At 38.4% G+C, this 22,923-nt stretch overlaps 1 protein-coding gene across 2 annotated transcripts in view; it reads left to right on the plus strand.

Moving 5' to 3' along the window:
• LOC143029814 (fibroblast growth factor receptor-like 1) overlaps positions 1-22,814 on the plus strand; it is a 200,308-nt gene extending 177,494 nt beyond the window's left edge. For both annotated transcript variants that reach the window (XM_076192849.1, XM_076192850.1), the window contains 4 exons: positions 1,450-1,568; positions 7,304-7,447; positions 9,518-9,620; positions 14,133-22,814. In XM_076192849.1, coding sequence (XP_076048964.1) covers positions 1,450-1,568; positions 7,304-7,447; positions 9,518-9,620; positions 14,133-14,614 — 848 coding nt within the window. In that variant the 3' untranslated portion in view covers positions 14,615-22,814. The remainder of the gene's footprint in view (positions 1-1,449; positions 1,569-7,303; positions 7,448-9,517; positions 9,621-14,132) is intronic.
• Positions 22,815-22,923: the final 109 nt, after the last annotated feature.

The raw sequence follows: 22,923 nt of genomic DNA on the forward strand, positions 1-22,923 counted from the left end.
AGTGAGCTTCCTGGTGGTTAGAATCTCACAGTTCTCTCTCTCTCTCTCTCTCTCTGCCTGTCTTTCTCTCTTGGGGATTTCTCAAATTCGAAAACCTCTTTGGATCTGGAACGAAGGAGTCTTTCGAAAAATGACCCAAAATAGACTTCGAGAAAGTGCTTCCGGTATTCGGAAAATTCACGTATTCGTTTCATTCTTCGTTCCGAATATTGAAGATTAACGAATGTTAGATAATTTCAATAGAGAGTAGTAGTTGTATAGCGGTGCACGTGTGTGGTGGGGAAACATATACACTAACCGTGCCCTTTATGTATAGTGTAATTGTGTTAATTGTTGCGAATGGGCAAGGTATGTGCGCGTGCAGGGGTGCACACGTGTGGAGCATATGAAGTCAGTTAATGGGATGTCGATATGCATACCAGGTTAAAAAAAAAGATAATTGTTATGAAGTTTGTGTGTGTGTGTGTGTGTGTGTGTGTGTGTGTGTGTGTGTGTGTGTGTGTGTGTGTGTGTGTGTGTGTGTGTGTGTCGGCGTAATTGTTCTAAGAAGTCCCCACATATAGCAGTAGCTTTTTCTCCTCCAGAAGAAGTTGGTTGCTCTTCTAGACACCCATCATGCTGCTACCTCCTCCTCCTCCAATCCACTTGACTCGTGTATAACTTAACAAGTACAAGTAGATGCTGAGGTTCTTGGTACACTAGGACACACACAAACAGACACACACGCACACAGACACACACACACACACACACACACACACGTATATATATATATATATATATATAAATATATATATATATATATATATCGTATAGAATTCCTCCTGAATAAAATTTAAGCATTGAAAGACAATAATGATACACGAGAAATTATGAGGAAATAAAATGTATAGACAAGTATCTTTCTACATGAGTAGTTTGCCATTAGGGTTACCTCTTACCCAACTTCATTATATTTTCTCAGAGAAAGAAAATGATATACTTATCTACCTGTAACAAAAGTGCCTTTGTCCATTTGTAATAGTAGTGTTATTTCTCTTTTAAATATATTGTGTTTATTTTTTTCTAATTTATAATAAAATCCTTATTTACGAAAAGACACTTATCATATTGGTTTGTACTAGTTCTTGTGTTTTAGTGGTATTGATGTTCATTTTCAGGTGTGGAAAATTCGTTATTGCATATTTCATTCTTTGTCATACCTGTCTTCAATGCAATGCCTGTATTTCTAAGATATCTATCGTGACTATGTATATATATATATATATATATATATATATATATACATATATGTATATATATATATATATATATATATATATATATATATATATATATATATATATATATATATATATATACTTTTTCAATTGTTTAGATATCGCACATGTACCCAGGGCGTTCATAGTCCTTCGTGATCGATGATACCTGTCTCGTGCTCGATTGCAGAACACGTTTCGCCTCAGGAGCCGAAGCTGACGAGCGAGCCTTCGAACACGACGACCCTTGAGGGCGGCCCCGCCACCCTGACCTGCCGGGGCACCTCCGACGTCCGACCCCACATCAAGGTGAGTGACGTGGTCTTCTTCCGGGTCTTCGAGGCCGTGGGCGACTCTTCGAGTCTTCTACAGAGACCATGGACAAGCCCAGGTGTCACCTCAATATAACGGAATTTCAGACTTTATTGGGTATCATAATGTTGTAACAGACGGCTTCAAATTAATTCATATAAGGAATGATTCTGTGACTGAAGAGGTTTAATTTTCTGTGGAGCTTCACATTCCGTTCGCTATGGAGGGACCACAGAGGTGAATAAAAATTATCTGGCGACAAGCGGAATATCAGCAACAATACGGTTGGGATTAGATAATTGTTACCACGGAGATGAGAAAGTCTTAAAGTAATTCTTAAGTACCCAACGCTAATCATGATAACATATTCCTTGATACGTCATTATATATGTTTTATCTTTCTTTGTTCATTTCAAAATCGGCGTTATGCAAGTCGACCGAAATGCTTCTCTCCGAACTCGAATCCTCTATTCTTCTAGATTTCTTTATTTCTACCAGTTTGTTATTTTAGCTTCCTTATCTATTTATTTGTTTATTACTTTACATTAATTTTATTTCATTATTTTCCTGACGCCGTTATGGGCCGAAAGGTCTCCTATCGTCATGCGTTATCATAGTAACTCGCTTTCCCTCCGAGAAGTCGCTTCCGTTTGTAATTACCCTCTCAGAAATATTAATTAGGCTATTCTGATCTCTCTCTGCTATTTAGTAATGTCATCAAAGACTTCTCAAAGAGCCTACGAGAATACAAAGACCATCTACTTTAAGCATTCTTTTGTTTCTTTTGTAAAGCGTCGCACTTATTTTCTTCAAATGGCCGCCTTTGTCAACTCATGCTACGGCTTCGCTGGGGTTGGATTTCCGAGTGTCTCATACGCTGATGACCTCTCCACAGTCGTACGAGCTCTGATCATTATTGTTTACAAGGCATCATTAGCATTATCGTATTCGTGTAGGTCTGTTGAATTAATGGGTACAAAGCGTTATCAGTTTTCCGATAACAGTTAGTATTTAAAATTACCAAAACGATGTAGTCCTATGATATATATGCATACATACACATACATGTATATATATATATATATATATATATATATATATATATATATATATATTATATATACACACACATTGTGTGTGTGCGTGTGTGTGCGTGTGTATGCATGTATGTATGTATACACACACTACTTGAAAGCCCTGAATGGTTGACGTTTGAAGAGGACTTCACGTTTTGACGTTTCGAGTGTTCGAAGTAAAGCTTCGGCGTAACAAAAGAAAATTCGAGTCATTGTGGAACGCGTCGTTTTGAGACACCGTATAGGAAAGGACAACGGATCTCACCCTGTGGTATCTACAGGATTTTTTCTGATGAATAAAATCGCTTGGTGGCAGCCTAGAATAATATATTGGCCGAACATACTGTAGACGGCAAAAATCTGATTGACAAAGTTTAACCTCTAAAGCAGCGTTTCTCAACCTCTTTACCCTTGCGTAACTTTTAAAATAAATTGCATGTCTCATGGAACCCCTGTGCAAAAAAAAAAATATATATATATATATATATACCATATCTTTCTAATTTTATTTTCATCGTAATAATAGGTTAGATAGGATGATGTCTATATTACATTATTACAATAACCAAGAATATGCCGTGCGTGTTTGATTATGTCACGTATATGAAATTAAATAAAAAATCAAAAGTGCATTAGGTTATCTCACTTGTTCTCGCGAAACCTTTAGGGACCTTTTGCGCTGCACTAAAGGTTTTTCCCTGTCGGTGGTCAAAATAAACACGAGTCGAATAAAGACGCCAAAAGAATGTTGTAGTAGTTCATATGAGAGAATGAAGGACCTTAATACATCTGCGCAAGGAAGCCTTAATAGTAATTAATTACGGGAAAAGGATTTGTCTCAGGTAGCGGATATATTTTCTTACTTGACCTTTGACCTTTTTGTTCTGCCATGGCACATAAACCTTCTTTGACTTTAAGGGTACTTTGGATTTTTTTTTAATCCTTCTGAGAGTTCTCTTTCTTTGATAATTCCTCCTCAAAGTTCTCTTTCTTTGACTTTTATCAAACTGTGGGTTTTACTTAAGGTCTTTTTGTAATTTTACCAACTGTTGGTCCTTCCTAAGGTTATCTTTCATTTTTGTTCAGGTTTATCAAAACCATTCAATATATAGTTCCTTGTTATTACAGTATAATTGCCTTTCGTAATACAAATCTTGTTTGTGTGCATGTTTGTTTACCTAATTGTAATATACAGGGTAATTAATAGCTACGTTCGTGAGGCCTCCAGTGGTCAAATTTGTTTTTCAATTAATTCATATTATCCAACTGGATAGTCTCCTTATTTAAGTTATTCCCGAAATTTATCAATATGTCCATCAAACAAATATTCTGAGTTTTTTTTACATGTGTTCTTGGCGATCTTTCGTTCCATGATAGATCTTACTTGTCAATTTTCTCCACACCATTGATATTTCTGAAAACAAGTATTTGGGTAACCTTTCACTATATATATATATATATATATATTTTTTTTTTTTTTTTTTTTGGGGGGGGGGGGGTGTCCCAACTTAAACAGTCTTCCCTCATATCATCTGTCACCTATGCTAGGGACCATTTTGATTGCTGATTTTAATATTCTATTTTCTAGTCTAATGTTTTTGTGTTTGTGTGGGTGTGCATTTAGCTAATTGTGGTGTACAGGAAAAGATTTATGTTTATAAGGTCCTGTCTCTTTCCAATTTATCATACCTAGCTTCAAATTCATGTAGGGTTCCAATTTGGTCTTTTTCTTTATTTTCTAATTATACTCTCACGATTCTGGCGGGGTTTTTTTTTTTTTATTATTAACTGCTTCAAACCAGGCCACAATTCGGATAATCCTATTAATCCAATTCCCAGCGTGCTTTTGTCTTTTATCAGGAGATTTTTATTCTTATACTGGATATGAAATAAAGACAAAATGCAAAATATAACTACTTTACTGACATGATATGAAATAATTTAACAGAGTGAACTTACAAGAAATGAAGGGGTTTGAATAAGGGCGCGAATCTATTGGAACCCTGTCTTTAGATGTGGGGCGCTTCCAAGTACCAATAGCAGGTGCCATTTTGTTGTATCTATGGGCCTACTCTATATTCCTATTTTCCTGGCTTCACACAGTCCTTCCCCTTCTTTATTTTTGTGAAAAACTAAGAACTAAGCACAATTTGTGATGGCACTATCTCCCTATGCCATCATCGTTGTCGCGACCTATAACCTCTTGCTGTAAGTCGCTCCATTTGTGTACTCCTCCGCTGTACTCTACAACAATCTTTCTGTAACTGGTAATTAATCATAAGTTACCAAATTTTATAGTTCTATATCTCATTATCCAGCTGAAGATGGCTTAGTAGTGACCGAACCTCACATGATTTATATATATATATATATATATATACATACATACATACATACATATACCAAGGCTTTTTCCCCCTTACAAGGGAGGTAGCCAAAAAGGAAAAGGCATAAAATCATTCCCATCCATTCCATCCCTGAATACACTCCACACCCCTCCACCCTCCCTCTCATCTTAGCACCTCCTGGATGACGGGTCATCCCTGCACCTTGTCCACTGCCCTGGGTCAGAAGCAGTGTCCCAAGACACAGCACATCCACAGCAAGGCCACTTCATTAAATCGGCAACCCCCCCCCCTCTCCGTCCCCCCATGCATAAAAGGAGAAGACGGGGAGAAATCCCTTCGGGCTGCATCAAAATTTGCTCACACATACTACCTCACCCCCCATCCCCCCATGCCCATTCCACCTCATGCATCACAACATCATCCATATACAACCATTCTCCATTCACCCCTGTCTTCCCCAAAGCCCCCTTCACCCCATCCATCCACCTCATCCTAGGACGTCCCTTCATGTTCACTCCCTCCACATCTGCCTTCCACACCTCTTTTACTAGTCTTTCTTCACTCATTCTTTCCATGTATACGTATATGTATATATATATATATATGTATGTATGTATATGTATTGGCACCACAAGATAGCAAATAGGGGCAGTTATGGCCCCATTAGACATTATATAACTTTCAAAGGGATATGTGAACTAACATTACCTAACACAACTTACATAAGCTACTGCATTACACTTTCATGATACATCTTCGTGACACATCGTGACACACCATAGTATATCATGACAATATTTAGATTTGAATTCATGTATTGTTCCAGCATAGGTCATATCACTGAAGCTCTTCCAAGTATTTATGCATCTGTATGGAAAATATTTTTTCACATCCCTAAAACAATGAATATCTTAATTTGTTCTCAAGCCCTCCCTTTCCTGATCAGGAGATCTTCTATGTCAGTGTAGTCCCCTTTAGTGACCTGGATACTGCTATCCTTTCACCTCTTTCTTTTCAATCTTTCAATGTTGGCAGACCCAGTATTTTTGGTCTCTTCTCATATGGTTTATCTGCCAAGCTGGGCACCAGTTTGGTTGATGCCCTTTGTATTTACCTAGTTGTATTTTACGAGAAAGGGAGCTATGCTCGTGGTGTCCCATCTTCATATCTCGTTTTATCTAGACTGTTTTTAAATTCGCATATCGTTTTTGCACACACCACATTCTCATCTAACCTGTTCCAAACATCTATTATCCTATGGGAAAGCTGTTCTTTTTCAGGTCTCTTCTATATTTGTCTTTCTTGATTTTCTTTCTGTATCCTCTTGTATCTTTACTATCCCATTTTATTAGATCCTCTATCCTCTATCAGTTGTTTTAAGAAACAGACAACTTTATGGATGGGGATGACATGTGGTAATGGACATGGAACTGCCTAGTGTAGGCTTTATGGTCTCTCGTAGTCTCCTTCATTCTTGTGTTCTTATGTTAGGAAGAATCCTCAAGACAAGTCCCAATGCCAAATAACATGTGGGATGGGAGGAGTTGGGGTGGGGTTGTGGGAATATGAAGGAAAGACATTAAATTAAATGCTAAATTAAATGTTGTAAAAAGCAAATTGATACTGGTAATGACTATTTCATTTAATGAAAAAAATACCTAGCAAATTTGTAAAACAAAAAAGAACAACAAACATAGTTTCAAGAATTCCATGCAATTTTCAAACACTGTCAACAATATCCAAACTGTACATTGGATTGTATACATGTATTTATCTGTGGCATGTTGACAGTTCTTGCCAGATTCATACAGTTGTTTCTAATACTCATCTACATTGTGAAATACTTCCAGTATTTTCCAAACTCACACAGATATTTAGTTTTCAAATGACCACCTAAATTGTGAAAGAGCACCCATAGTTGCCAGTCACATATTTATTTAATTTCTCCCCGTCTTCTCCTTTCTTGCATGAGGGGACGGAGAGGGGGGGTCGCCAAATTTATGAAGCGGCCTTGCTGTGGAGGTGCTGTGTCTTGCGACACTTTCTGACCCAGGGCAGTGGACAGGATGCAGGGATGACCCATCATCCAGGAGGTGCCAAGATAGGAGGGAGGGAGGAGGGTGGAGGGGAGTGGAATATATAGGAAATGAAATGGGTGGGAGTGATTTCTATGCCTTTTTCTTTTTTGGCTACCCCCAGTGTAAGGGGGAAAATGCCTTTGGTATATGTATGTATGTATGTTAATTATTTTCTGCAACTTGGGTGCTGTTAGTACTTGCAAAAACTCACATGATTATTACTTTTGCAGTGGTTAAAACGAGTAGAGGAGGATGTTGATGAGAGTGAAGAACCCTTAGGTGTGTCTGACACCATCACATGGCAAGGAGCACGCTATGTAGTCCTCAAGCCTACAGAAGTCATGGACACTGGCGAGAACACATTCCTTGCTAAGGTAAGCTCTTCAGAGGCTCAAACAAGGCATAGGGAGGAAATTATAATAATATAAATATGTAAATGTAGATTTGTTTTGCATGTATGTGATAAGGAGTATGGCCATTTCATAAAAAAGACGAGCAGATTGTTGGACTTCAGAAGAGTAAGAGATGTAGGTACATGAGTGTTGTACCATGTGACTGTAGCAAAGCTAATATTCAGAGATTTGTGTCAGAAGGAAAGGAGGAAGAGATGTGAAAAAGATGGCAAACCAAAGTAAAGTGGAAAGGAAGACATGACAGAAAGGCAGAGAACACAAGAGATATGGAAAAAGGGAGAATTGGTAAGATAATAATGACCTTGTTGACCTCTGCAACTGAAGAGTGTGATATGAGAAGTGAATGTAAAGATAAAAGTGATTAGTAATAGGATGATGTAATGCTTCACCTAATGAATACTTTAATCTCAATGCTTCCAATAATTTTATGCTTACCAGGAGCATTTGGCTTGTACCAGACTCACCCCTACTTTGCTTGCAACCAGTCATATGTTGCAGTGGTCAGTTTCAGTGTTGTTTCATGTCTGATTCAGTCAGATTGTGTAACTTGATGGATGAGGGCATGTGTGCTGCAGATAATATGTACAAGTTCAAGTCAGGGGTGGATAAGATCTTGAAAAACTCAGTTAGATTACTAGCTTGCTTAATTCACATAAAGTGGTTGCTTAGGGTAAAATGCTAGATGCAGTGATATCTTCATGTTATCATGTTGTTGCATCATGCAATTTTGTTTTGTAATTACATGGCGAGTGATATAGTCATTGTTAGCTACTGACCAGATCATTATACAGAGTACAGAGTTTTTAATTGTTGCTGCATTGCTGCATCTTATTTCTTAAATATTTATTTGTGTTATCAGACTGGTCAGATTATTGGTCAGAATTGTTTAACTTTTCTACATTATGATTCCGTTATCACTATGCAGGTTTTTTCTTTTTCCTGTCTTCTTTTTGGTGTATGTGTGCTTCTCTTATCACAATGTATTTGAGCTATTCCAGGAGTACATACATCTAAATTAAAGAAAATTATTTGTTCACATTCTTCAGACAAATGGTCCTTTTAGCTTGTGTCCATAATCTTGCAATGCCCTCCTATTCCACATCAAGAGATTTTCTCTACCAACTTTGTCCATCCCCTATCAATGATCTGAACAGTGTAATCAAGTCCCCTTTTTCTCTTCAATCCTTTACTGATGGCAGGACTTCTTCTTTGTACAATTTATCTGCAAATTCCAGGAATAGCCTCTGTTTTTTTTTTTTTTCATATTTTCATTCATGTATTCCTTCTGTTCTGCAGTGTGACTTCTTTCAGATGCTATCCCAAGGGTGTTTGATTGTCATTTCTCATATTTGTTCACCATAGAAAGATGTACAGGAGATGGGAGGCAATTATGAATGTAATAGTTTTAGAGGGATCAATTTGCTGAGTGTGGTTGGTAAGGTGTTTCAAGAATGGATAAAGTGAGAAATGTGGAAATGATGCAGAGAAGAGGTGTTGATAGAAAGCTGCCAGATAAGGTAGATCAAAGTGCCGAAGAGGTCTGTGTGGGTGTATGGAAAGACTGAATGGGGAATGGCTGGTAAAGAGAGCACAAAAAGCAGAAGTGAGCAGAATGAGCTCAAGATACCAAGAATGAGATAGATGGATGAGGTGAAGGAAGCTTTGGATGCACATAGTATGTCTGTTAAGCAAGAAAGAGAGTGTAAAAAACAGGAGTGAATGAAAAGATATTATGAAGTGATGTGGATGAGGATGGGGTCACCATACAGTAAACAGCAATACTAAATCCATCTTACTGTTGGACTCTACTGGGTAAGAGTTCTGCCTTGTTGCACTGTTATTGACCCAAAGAGTTGGCAAAGCATAGGCAGCCCTTCATACTCAGTATGCTGAGATGAAAGGGACTGTTGAATGGGTTTTATATGTTTTTTTATGAAGGTGCTTTGACTCAGCCAAGCCCCATATAAGGTGTTTACTATAAGATTTATATCAGTTATGAATATGAGTTAATGATATTACTTTGTTTTACAGTTGATGATCAATCCTGCGACAAAAGCAGACACAGGTCTCTATGTATGCACTGCTACCAACAACTTTGGCTTCTCGTACAGTCAAGCACATCTCACCGTCCTAAGTAAGATTCTATTATTTAACCCTATTTCTCAGTTATATTAAACAAGCATTAAATAACCTCACCAGCCAGTTCACCATCACTATACATCCTTTTTTTAGACATTCTGCATGACACCCATCCAACCTTGCCTTACCTGCTGTCATCATCTTAACAACAGCCTTCATCTCATCTTTCCTTATTTCTCCTCCATTTTCCTCATTCATCACTGTCATTTTCTTTGTTCTTCCCACTGCAACTACCTTTCCCTCCCTATCCTCCTTCACATTTAGCAACTCCCTAAAATACTCTGCCCATCTTCCTCTTACTGCCTTCTCTTCCATTATCATCTCTCCATCTGCACCTTTTACTTTTTCTTCTCTACTTGATTCGCCTCCTCTTCCTCTCTTAATTTGTTTCCAAAACATCTTTTTATTACTTTCAAATTTTTGTCATACTCTTACCCCATTTCACATCTGCTCTCCTCTTTGCCTCCTTTGTCTTATGTTTTACTTCTCTTTTCTTTATCTTATGTTTTACTTTTCATCTATACAACCTTGTAACCCCTACCATACTTCTCAGACATTTCATCTCAAATACATTTAAACTTTTCCTCTGCCTTTCTTGAATTCCATATTTGTGCCCCATTTAGTGCTGTCAGCACAGTCACCCCTGGATAGAACAATAGTGTGTGCAAAAACTATACACGAACTTAAGAGTAAACTAGACATTGCAAGGTACAAAGACCGGACACCACAAGCATAGCTCCCCTTCCCATAAGATACAACTAGGACCACCACTACTCCCTTTCCTGCCACTTGTGACCCCAAATACCTAAAGCTGTCCACTTCTTCCAACTTCTTTCCTCTAAGACTTACTTCCAGTTCACTGCCATCCTCTCTCCTTGTACATCTCATCATCTTACTTTTACCAACATTTACCTTCAACTTACTCCTATCACATACTCTCTATAACTCCATCACTAACTTCTTTAATCCCTCCTCAAACCCTGCCACAAGTGCAGTGTCATCAGCAAACAACACCTGGCTCACCTCCCCCTTTTCTCCATTTTCTTTGATGATCTCCATTCCCTGCCCATTACCCTTGCATTTACCTCCCACACCACCCCATCCATGTACATATTGAACAGCTGTCACAAACTAGACCCTGTTTTTGAGTTGATACATTGAATCTTAGGCCATGATCTGAGCAATTTCTGCTATCCAGGTTCTAGAACAACTACTTGCCTTATTATGGGATCAGTTTAATCTTATCAGGGTAAGAAAAGGTGGAGTGCAACTATCTAATTTAATTTTATATAACTTACAATTTGATGTTTAACTTACGATGAAGTCGGGTGTGAACAGAGTGCAAGTGCAGGAATCAGAGAGAGCCCAAAATGCCTATGCGTCTTAACTTATACCACAGCTGCACAATACCAATGCCAGGCACAGGTGCCAGTATAACCTATTCCATCACTATTTGCCCAGCTCCACACAATCTACCCGTTTCTTTATTTTTGTGTGAAGAAGGCTCACAATATATCAGGTACTAGTTATCTAACACGAAATAATATAAATACTAAAAGCAATGACTCTACTTTGTGTCATCATCTTGTTTACACACCCTCTGACCTCTGAGGGCAGGAGGCCCCAGTTGTGTAGTTCTCCGGTGTCAGCTTGCCAATCTCCTGTTACTGAACAACCTACATAAGGTACTCATATCTACAATCAAACATCTTACTAACTATATTTTTAGGTAACCCCACATATTTTTCAATTTACCTAGAAAGCAGGCACTGTGGCCCTAGCTAAGATGTGGCTTGGCACTATATCCATGTCCTTTGTGTCAGTTACACCCACGTCCTGTGTCAGTAATACATCATGGAACATGACACAGCCATGTGTAATAGTTTCATGAGTAGTAGTTCAGAGGGATCAGTTTGTTGAGTATAGTTGGGAAGGCTTATGGGAGGGTTTTAATTGAGAGGATTAGAGAGGAACAGAGAGAGTAACTGGTGAAGAACATACATATACCAAGGCTTTTTCCCCCCTTACAAGGGAGGTAGCCAAAAAGGAAAAGGCATAAAATCATTCCCACCCATTCCATCCCTGAATACACTCCACACCCCTCCACCCTCCCTCTTATCTTAGCACCTCCTGGATGACGGGTCATCCCTGCACCTTGTCCACTGCCCTGGGTCAGAGGCAGTGTCACAAGACACAGCACATCCACAGCAAGGCTGCTTCATTTATTCGGCGACCCCCCCTCTCCGTCCCCCCATGCATAAAAGGAGAAGACGGGGAGAAATCCCTTCAGGCTGCGTCAAATTTTGCTCACACATACTACCTCACCCCCCAACCCCCCACCCATTCCACCTCATGCATCACAACATCATCCATATACAACCATTCTCCATTCACCCCTGTCTTCTGTCCTCTCCCATCCTTCCTCAACAGACATTCCCCTCTTCCCCAAAGCCCCCTTCACCCCATCCATCCACCTCATCCTAGGTCGTCCCCTCATGTTCACTCCCTCCACATCTGCCTTCCATACCTCTTCTACTAGTCTTTCTTCACTCATTCTTTCCATGTGTCCAAACCATCCTAATACTCTTTCATCAACCCTATCTCCCAACTCCCTTTCCACCCCTGTTCTCCTCCTCACCTCCTCATTTCTCACTCTATCTAGTCTAGTAACCCCCATCATACTTCTCAGACACCTCATCTCAAACACATTCAAACTCCTAATCTCTTCCTCTCTTATGTTCCATGTTTCTGCCCCATACAGTGCTGTTGGCACAATCACTCCTTCATACAGTCTCCTCTTAGCATCCATTCCCAAATGTCTATTCCTCATTACACTCTTTAATCCACCAAGGTATTTACTTGCTTCTCTCAATCTACATTCTACCTCCACCTTCACTCCACCTTTTCCTGCCACATTTGCACCCAAGTATCTAAAACTATCCACTTCCTCCAGTCGCTCTCCCTTAATGCTCACTTCCAGTTTACTGCCACTTTCACCCCTTGTACATCTCATCACCTTACTTTTACCCACATTTATCTTTAGCTTTCTTCTATCACATACTCTCCCAAACTCTGTCACCAACTTCCTCAATCCCTCCTCCGATCCTGCCACAAGCGCAGTGTCGTCCGCAAACAACAGCTGGCTCACCTCCCACTTTTCTCCATTTTCTTTAACCATCTCCAATCCCTGACCCACTACCCTTGCATTTACCTCTCGCACTACCCCATCCATGTATAAGTTGAACAGCCAGGGCGACATAACGCATCCTTGACAAAGTCCATTCTTTACCTCAAACCACTCACTCTCTCCATTTCTAATCCTGACACAAGCTCTACTACTCTCATAAAAACTCTTGACAGCTCCTAGAAGCTTTCCTCCTATCCCGTATATCTGCATAACTTCCCACAGTGCCTTCTGTCTACCCTATGGTAAGCCTTTTCCAGATCCATAAAAGCCCAAAAAACATCCTTCCCCTTTCCTATAGCTTTCTCACATATCTGTCTTACCACAAAGATCTGATCTACACAACCTCTACCCGTCCTAAATCCACACTGTTCCTCACCAATTACTCCCTCTGTTCCTCTCCTAATCCTCTCAATCAAGATCCTCTATAAGCCTCCCCAACTACACTTAACAAGCTAATCCCTTTGAAACTACTACATTCACACTTGTCCCCTTTTCCCTTGTAAAGAGGAACTATACAGGCACTCCTCCAGTCCTACGGCACTCTACCCTCTGTCCAGCAAACATTAAATAACCTCACCAGCCAGTCCACCATCACTGTACCTCCTTTTTTTAGACATTCCGCATGGCATCCATCCAGACCAGGTGCCTTACCTGCTTTCATCATCTTAACAACTGCCCTTCCTTATTTCTCTTCCATTTTCCTCACTCATCACGGTCATTTTCTTAGCATTTCCCACTGCAACTATCTTTCCCTCCCTATCCTCCTTGTCATTTAGCAACTCCCTAAAATATTCTGCCCATCTTCCCCTTACTGCCTTCTCTTTCATTATCATCTCTCCATCTGCACCTTTTACCTTTTCTTCTCTACTTGATTTGCCTCCTCTTCCTCTCTTAATTTCTTTCCAAAACAGTGTGGGTTTATGAAAGGTTGGGGTTTTGTGAATCAGATTTTTGTGGTAAGGCTGATATGTGAGAAATCTTTAGCAAAGGTAACAATGTTTTTTGGGCCTTTATGGATTTGGAAAAGGCTTATGACAGGGTAGACAAAAAGGTACTGTGGGAGGTTTTGCAGATATATGGGATTGGGGGAAAGCTGTTTAGGGCAGTCAAGAGTTTTTATGAGAGTAGTAAAACCTATGTTAGAATTAGAAATGAAGAAAGCAAGTGGTTTGAAGTAAAGGAGGGATTGCGACAGAGATGTGTCTTGTTGCCATGTCTGTTCTTACTTGGGCTGATGGTAATTTCTTTTATAAAAGTTAAGTATGCTAAGGTAATTTAGTGAGAACTATTCACTTTGTAATCAATTATCTAATTTTACAGGCAAGTCTTCGGAGAGCACCATGCTCATTGTTGTCATTGCTGTTTTGGGTGGAGTTGGCTTTGTGTTACTGCTGAGCGTTAGCATCCTTGTTGTGAAACGACGTAACAAGCAAGGCACACCTCCAGCCCCAGCTGAGAGTGCACTACTACCTGGTCCAGGTTCCCAAGTTAAGCTACAGCAGGCACAACAAGCAGGGCAGCAACCACGATATGTGCCTCACCCAAGCTTGTCACCACAGCCTCATGGCCATGCTGTTGGCCCTGAGGGACCTCTACTTCAGTACCCTGCGGGAGGTATTGTCCAAGCCCCAGCAGGAGCTAAAGTTGCACAGTCAAGCAAAGCAGGACCTCCAATTATTGTGTACCAAGACCCTGCAGCCTCAGTCTACATTGCGTCCCGATCTCCTCATCAACCACCGCCCATCAACAGTAACACTGCTCCCCGACATGAATATCAGTATCAGCATCTTGATGTAATCTAGGTCCACATGAAAACAGGCTGTGCAGCATGGCAATGAAGGGCCATGCATGTGTAGTGTGTCCACCATAGCCACATGTTGAGGGCCTTGGTGTTGTAGTCTGGTACTTGGTGGCCAATGGTAGGCAACTGCATCTGTGATAATTGAACCCGTCGTGAGGTGGACATGTACTACCATTGTAGTGAGGTAGACAACACTGTAGGACCTTACCTGACCTTAGATAGCAATAGACTCAAAGTTCTAGTCTGCAAGAAATAGTAAATGTTTAGCACATTTTTTCTGTCTTTCTCTCCCTCTACCTCTCTCTCTTTTGTACACGTCTAGTCAAGATGACTCCACCAGCACCTGGCAGTACTCAGGGTTGCATACAGGAATGTTCAGGGCATTGCAATATCCAATTCCTCCTAGTTTATCCTTGGTTTACTTATCACCCAATGGTCTTCCTTCCAGTAATATGCAGTAATAATAATTATGTCCTTAAGCTTTTGGTATGCATTACTTCTCTTTCCAGTCCATTTATGGCCTCATCTAGTTGCACTGGATGAAATGTTTCGGTTCTGTAACTGATGTTTTGTCAGTCTTGTTTATGGATTCATTATAAATTTCAGTTACAAAAAATGATGAAGGAACACTTTTGCTTTCACTAATTTTTGTCTTTATTTCATCACCTTTCCTCAGGGCTATAACAGTCAGGTTTAGGGAGCCCCATCAACCTTTGTCATCAATTTGTTTTCTTTTTATCATAGTCTCTTACTTACACCCAAGCTCTTCATCTTTCTTTCCTGTATTACAACTACTCCTCATATCCAAACTAGACAATGTAAGTTTTCCGATTTCCATACACACAGCTGATCTTATTGGCATTACACAATTATACTGAATTTGACCTCCCATGAACTTCAGGACTGAGTTACTTTCTCTCACTTTCTAATGAACTGAATTACCTTTTCTTATCTGTGGTTGCACCCTGTGTTCAAATGGTTACCCATGAGCAGTACCTTTCTTCACACTGATCATGAATTATATGGCACCACACAACAAATCGCTGCTTCCTGGAAGGTGTGGGTTTGGATGCTACCTATCTGCCCCAACACTAGACTGAAGCTTCCATGTACTCTTCTGTAGAGACTATGCATTTTAATCTTAAGTTGTGGGATCCTACAAAGCGAGCTAATATGCCGGGTGCTGCTGGAGCATAAGTAAGAATGAATGGCCATACTTCTGTCCTTGCACCCCAGACCCCTAATATAAATATTTGTATGCCCTTCTCAATTAAGTATAAGTGATGTAACCTTGTGCTGTAAATGACAGAATATTTGGATTTGTATATTAATGGATGTATGTTCTATATGTTATATACAGAAATTTTGTGTGTGTGTGAGTGTATGTGTATGTGTGTGTATGTATATACACACATATACAGTACATGTGCATGTATATGGGAGTGCCCAGCCTACACTCCTCATTCCAAGCACAGTAGAGGAATAGCCCTACCAGTTTGGAAGAGAGATAACACCTGTAATTCATGCATGTACTTCAAAATCATCTATTGGTAAATGAACATATAGTCAATGAGTAGGAAATAAAATGTATCTCAATTTACATAACCCATCAAAGACTGCACACATCTAAGGAACACTAAATACAACAATTGCATCATATGTGTATATGCACATATACACACACAAACACACACACAATGAGTACATCTAGTTAAATACATACACTTCTAAACATATGTTTATACACAAAAAATATATAAATGCATTAGCATAATATATGTATATATAGAGGACTTGTACATGGTACCATTGCTATATTCTTTAGATATGATACAATTTTTTAATGGAGTATTTATACATATGAAGTATCATAAACATCCCCCATGCAATGTATTTAAATGTAGAGGCCTTGTCAGTTTGAATGTTCAATCCATGGAGTTATGAAAGAAGACTTCATCATGTCACAACATAGAACTTGATTGATTAAGGAAATTCAGGCACCAGGTATCAAAACCCATATGACATGAAACTACATTAGAAGTAATAATTCTCTTGGTAATATTTACCCAAACATTATTGAAAACATAGGTCTGCCTTTACACTTGAGTGATAGAAAATCAGTGAGTTCTCAAAAGATATAGCCTCAACACCCACACATATTGTATAATGTTGGGGAATATGTAATTAATGTCACAGTAATTAGTTCCTGTATTTAGCATTCAACTGAATCTGTTTAATGGCAGGAACCATCATTTTTATGGAGTCTTTCAACTTCGGAAATTGTCAAAATAAAAACTAGATAAATAAAGGTATTTATTTAGTTTGAACCCTTAAGGTTACCATTAGGGAATATCAAATTCATTGTTACAAAGGAGTGGAGATTGTGAACTAGGTATCATAATCAAGTTAAATGTTGCCATGTAGTAACACACAGCTCTATGCTAGAGTCCTTGAACTTGCCCACCCTTCACATCACATCACACAAACACAGCTCACAGAACATCATACATACATACATACATATAGTGAAAGGCCTTTCCTTTATATGGGGGGGTGGGGTGGCCAAGTCAAAGTATACACCAACCTTGCACCCATACCACACCTATCCAAAAACCTATTTGTTGTCCCACAGAACGCAACATGAAAATAGCTTCAGCAGCAATCTGTTCAAACATCTGTAACTTAAGTCCATTACCCCACTACACTTTCATCCAAAAGCACATGCAGAAACAGGTCATAAAACAAACATTCCATAACCAACAAATCATATATTTCACCAAACACTTTCAGAAATTAACCCAACAGAGAAATCACTCCAAAGACAAACAAGAGTGGCACTGGTACACCAGCATTTAGGTCACCACCCTACTCTGAAATGGTACTAGCATAGAACTGGCTCAGCAAGAGACATCAATTGCCTGAGATGCAACCACCACACACATGACAGAGCATGTTATCTAATCCACTCCAGACATCTCCACAAAATCTCTTCTCTGACCTATGGGCTGAACCAATAACTATGGTCAATTCACTGGAGGCTGCATGTCTCCTGCATTAAAGAACTGGGGCAATGGACTGATTAAGGTTTGAAAAACATGAAATGCAGTATTATTTTCAATAATGTCAACTCATAATTGAGAAGATGTTTAGCACAATTTGAGACTGATAAGCTCGGTTCAAGCTATGAACAAAGGAAGTATTATATAGTGTGTGCAGAGCATCAGACACTGTAGTAACACTACGCTGCAGAGTGGCAGCCTTGTGGCAAGCCTATTTCAGCTGTGGACTGATAGGATAATGGACTGCTAATATTTGCTGTACTGTACACTGGAGAGTATAACACAGAAATAAAATGATTGATACAGAGTGGTGAGTCCGGTTACTTCCACAGAAAAGACGTGCTTTTGATAGAGTTGCATGAATTTGTGGAATGAATTGCAAGAGGAAATAATCCAACAGGAAATATGAATGAGTCAAGTCAGACAGATGGAAACAAAGAAACAGGACCTTATGAGTGTAGCTCTTTTATAATATATTACAGTTAGCTGAATACAATATGGTGAATACAAGTGAGGAACAATGATTAAGTGTAAATCAGGAACATAATATGTTACAACTGGCACTCATACCTCTCCTTTTTTCTTGTTGAATAAGAAACTTGTGAAATTACATATACGCCTTGCCTGGAATTTATATCTAGCCATTGGTATGATAATGGTATTGCAAAATAAAAGAAGAATTAAGTTGTTTAATGTATATATATCAAAGGAATCATAATATTTATGTTCCTTTGACAGCTAGATTGTTTTCTTGTAGAAACAAATACAAATGGTAAAGTCACTACAAGTCCTCTGTATGTAAACACATATAATGTGTATATACATATAAATACATATATGTAAATAATGTGTTACACATAAAAATACACACGCATGTAAAATCAAAAGGTGTGCAAGTTACTCAATCTGAAGCAGAGAACATTATGATACATGTTAACTTGACATTTGTATAGTAATTTTATCATTTTGACTTTGTATGTCCATGTTTTCAAAGAAGATGGTATGTCTAGAGTTAAATAACATAGTGATTAAGTAGCCTTTCAAAGAATACTCAATTCTGATGCATGTGTATGTGTGTGTACATGATTGTGTACGTGTGTGCGTGTGTGTCTTAAAGCAAAATAAACATGTTGCCTTAGGCTGATCACACAATTGTCATTACCAGTATCAAAATTGTCTTTCTTATTGATTCTGTTTATATTTTTAATTACTCTTGATTCAAACATTGTTGTTTATTTCCCTTTTTCTTGCCATTTTCATCATAATTACCATTACTGTTGTTGTCCATTTTGCTATTTTGAAAATTTCTCACCCTTTTTGTGTTGCAATTTTATAATCTCTTAATATGATAAAACACATATTTATATTAGACTATAAACAATCCTTGAAAACAGGAAAAGAGTAATTACAGTGTACAGACACTTGCAGTACAAGCAGAGTATGCATGAAATGTTACACTGTTAGAGCAATGTGCAATTCACCCAAACTATGAATATATTATGATTGGCCATTACAAACCTGAGATTTGCAGGTTGTAATTCTTATTCACATGTAAGTCATCCTCAGGAGCTTCCTTGTGTGTGATCTAATATTCTTTCATAATGCCAGGACATCATCCCAGACTGAAGAACATGCTTTAATGTCTTTCTCTCTCCTAGTGCTTCTCATAAATTTCTCTGTAAGATAAGGTAATAACATGTGTACTCACAATGAGAGCTACCTCATGCTGTGTTGCATTTTACTTCACTGTCTTGTTAGGACAGTGCAGTAAACAACTGCATATAGTTTTCCATTGTGAATTGCATATTTTCCAATCATTAAAACTTAAGCAGGAAAGTGGTTTCTCAAAAGAAATTGTGTGATGGTTTTAAACTGGTATATTTGAAAGATGATTTTCCCAAAATAGTGTAGGTACAGAGGAGTGAAGTAGAATTAGAGAACGGAATTCCAAAGTAGAGGTCAAAGAAGTCCTTTGTGTTAGGATGGGAACTAAAATTCATTAGTTAGGGAAGGAAATATTCTGGATAAGAAAATAAATTATCATTACAGAAAAAAATTCCTGCCAAATTAAATTTCTGATTTGAAATATTCTTTGCATATACCCTGTACCTATGATAAAAGTTGTATTAAAATAGATAACCATGTATTAGGCCATCTTTGCTGTATATCACATATATTGTGCATTAACTGCACACTTTCAAACTGGTAAATAATCCATGCATTGCATACTCAAGCTCTTAATGTATGCCAAAGTGGAACTACAATATTTTCTGTACCACATTCTCCTCAACCTCCCACCTCTCTCTCTCTCTCTCTGTCTTTTTCTTTCTCTCTCAGGAATATGAATCCAGTCCTCTGTCCTACATAGATAAGAATTAGGTAACCTATTATTGAGCAGATGTTTGTAATATGCATTGCAGCGACTGTTACATCAGTCCAGTCGAAAGCCCTTAGCCTCATCATTCTTTTTCTTAATGTACTTAATATTCATTTATTACACTAAGCCATTCATACTAAATTGACAACTTCCCATAACCCCTTCCATACAGGATGGTACTTATCCCTTTTATTCTGGGTGCCGCAAGGCTGGTTTATCCATTTCCATGGCGCTCCATCATTAAAGAGGAGATTAATCTTATTGCAGTTAGCCCCTTCCATACCTTTATTCTGGCTACTGTCAGGTTATTTTATGCATCTCCATGACAGTTCCTTTGGTAAGGAAGGGGTTAATGTTACAGAAATTCTATGTTACACAAAAGATTACTCTTTTATTTTATTTATTTTAGTAATTATTTTTTCACTTTAATTGGGTTATTTGAATTTATTTCTGTGTGGGCTTGGAGTGGGTGTATACTTTGGCTTGACTATCCCTTTTATATTAGGCAGAAAACCTATGGTAAACATCTTGTCTTTTTGTCAAGAATGATTATACATATACAAGCAAATAATATAATTTGAAAAGAAGTATGTCAAATATAGTACTCAAAGCTTAAATTTCAGAAATAAGTGAACATTAGACATAAAAGAGAATTTGGGATTAATAGTACTACAGACTGACCCTCTTCAGCCTGAGTTTCACTCCTCAGCTAGATAAAATGGTCTTAAAATATTCAGAGTAAGATCTATAAACCATGTTTTTTTCCATCAAAGGGGTTCATTCTGATAGTCTTGCACCCATAAGCCTAACATATTACCCGTAACTGAATAAAATGACAAATAATGCCTCAAGTTTCTCCAGCTGTAAGCCCATAGCCCCTCAGTAGCTGGCAATGAATCACAGAGATGGCAATGATAAGAAATGGTTAACAAACTTCTTAGCTGGAAGAGAGAAGAAGGTGAGGACCCTATGCCAGGAGGTGCATAACTGCAGCCAAAGCCATAACCTTTGTCCTGTGTGCTTGGAATGTCAGGGCAGGTAACAGTCACTGCTGGGAACTGGAAAGGAGTACAGGATTTGAACTCACAACTGATCAAATGTGAGACTAAAACTTGTCTGATTACACCACCAGTGCACTCGTACATAGTACTGAAAAAGAACCAAAATTTTCACCTGACTATTTGACCTCTTTACTAGTAATCTCCCCACACCAAATCCAGAGCATAACACTAAAGCTGTCATCTAATAACCTGACAGTAATAACCCAGCACAGTAATTACAAAGCAGTTGCTAAAAATACTCAAACATGCTGAAACAAACTAGAACATTGGCTAAGACAAAACAGAATTGAAGCCTCCCAATAGAAATCATCAGTGATATTGCTCACTCTAGACAACCATGAATCAAAGAATCCAAGAGTAATATCAAATATACAGCTCCTTTCAATGAACGAGATACAGGGCCTTGCTTTTGATAAACACATCTTTCAGTCTGCATGCACATGGAGGACCAACAAAAATTAGAATCGGCAAGAATATGTATACAGTACCAAGCACTGGTTTTGGAGATCAGAAAAAAATTCTAATCAATTTATATATAGTTTATAAGGACCACACTCAACTTTACCTTTCTGGCATTGTTCCCTACAGTCAAGAAAGGAAACATAGGCACCAGATGCCCTACAAACTACTCAAAACAAACTACTAAGAATAACAACAGTATGCTCTAAAACCTACCAAGTAGGACATCAGAAACCATAATCCTCCCCAGTGAGGAGCACATGAAAATGATAGGCACAGAGTTCTATGCAATAGATCTCAAATCCCACCCATGTACTCGTACCCCATCATATAACACAAAGCACAATCAAATGAATGGAACAGAACAACACATCTGTAGCATTATACTCAAACATCTGCAACAGTCTACCACCTGCACCTACATATACATATGAAAACACATACTCATATCACAAAACAAGCACTACAGGACTGACCATAAACTCCATATTCCACCAAACTTGCCTAGACATCAGCCCTACAGAGAAAACCTTCCTGTGTCAAACAACAACCCTACCAGCATGACTGTATTCATGCCACCATCCAACACAAAATAGGCCTGACCACAAAGCAACTCCACACAGGCACCAAACAACCCGTCCTACACTTCTCTACTCTAACCTTACAATGATAGCACAATATCTCTTCCTTGGTTAACTTGTTGGCCAATCAAGTGTCTGTTGTCAATGATTTGGGAACTATGGGTCCATTGTAAGAGATTTATTGATAGATCAAACCATTCTATTCCATTTTTTCTGCATATCTTGAATTTCTCCTGATATAATCCACTGAATGGGAATAAATTCTCTGCAGTTATTTTAAACCTTTAACTATTAATAGTTCAGATCCAGATGATCACATACATTGAGCCTATTACTGTTTCCTTTGAGAATGGTTTATGTGCTGCAAGAGAAAGAAAAATGTGGGTGGCTTGTGTTTACCTAGATCTAGAGAAGGTCTTCAACAAAGTACTTTACAATCTATTACTATGTAAGTTGGAGCATGTCTAAGGACTAACTTCTGGAAGGACAGGTACACAAAGACATTAGTAGAGGATAAGATGTAGAGATGGAGGACAGTGATTTACAGTCCCACAAGGATTAGTACTACCACCTGCAATGTTCCCTACCTTTGTAGATTACATGATGGAAGGTACAGCAAGCAAATGATGTGAATATCTGGAGAAGAGTGATAGATGAGGACAGTAGCCTGCTACAAAAAGTTCTAGTATATATATATATATATATATATATATATAATATATATATATATATATATATATATATATATAAACATATATATATATATAATATAT

Source organism: Oratosquilla oratoria, chromosome 11, assembly GCF_046742065.1.
Source record: "Oratosquilla oratoria isolate Oo_2021 chromosome 11, ASM4674206v1, whole genome shotgun sequence".
Classification (NCBI taxonomy): Eukaryota; Metazoa; Arthropoda; class Malacostraca; order Stomatopoda; family Squillidae; genus Oratosquilla; species Oratosquilla oratoria.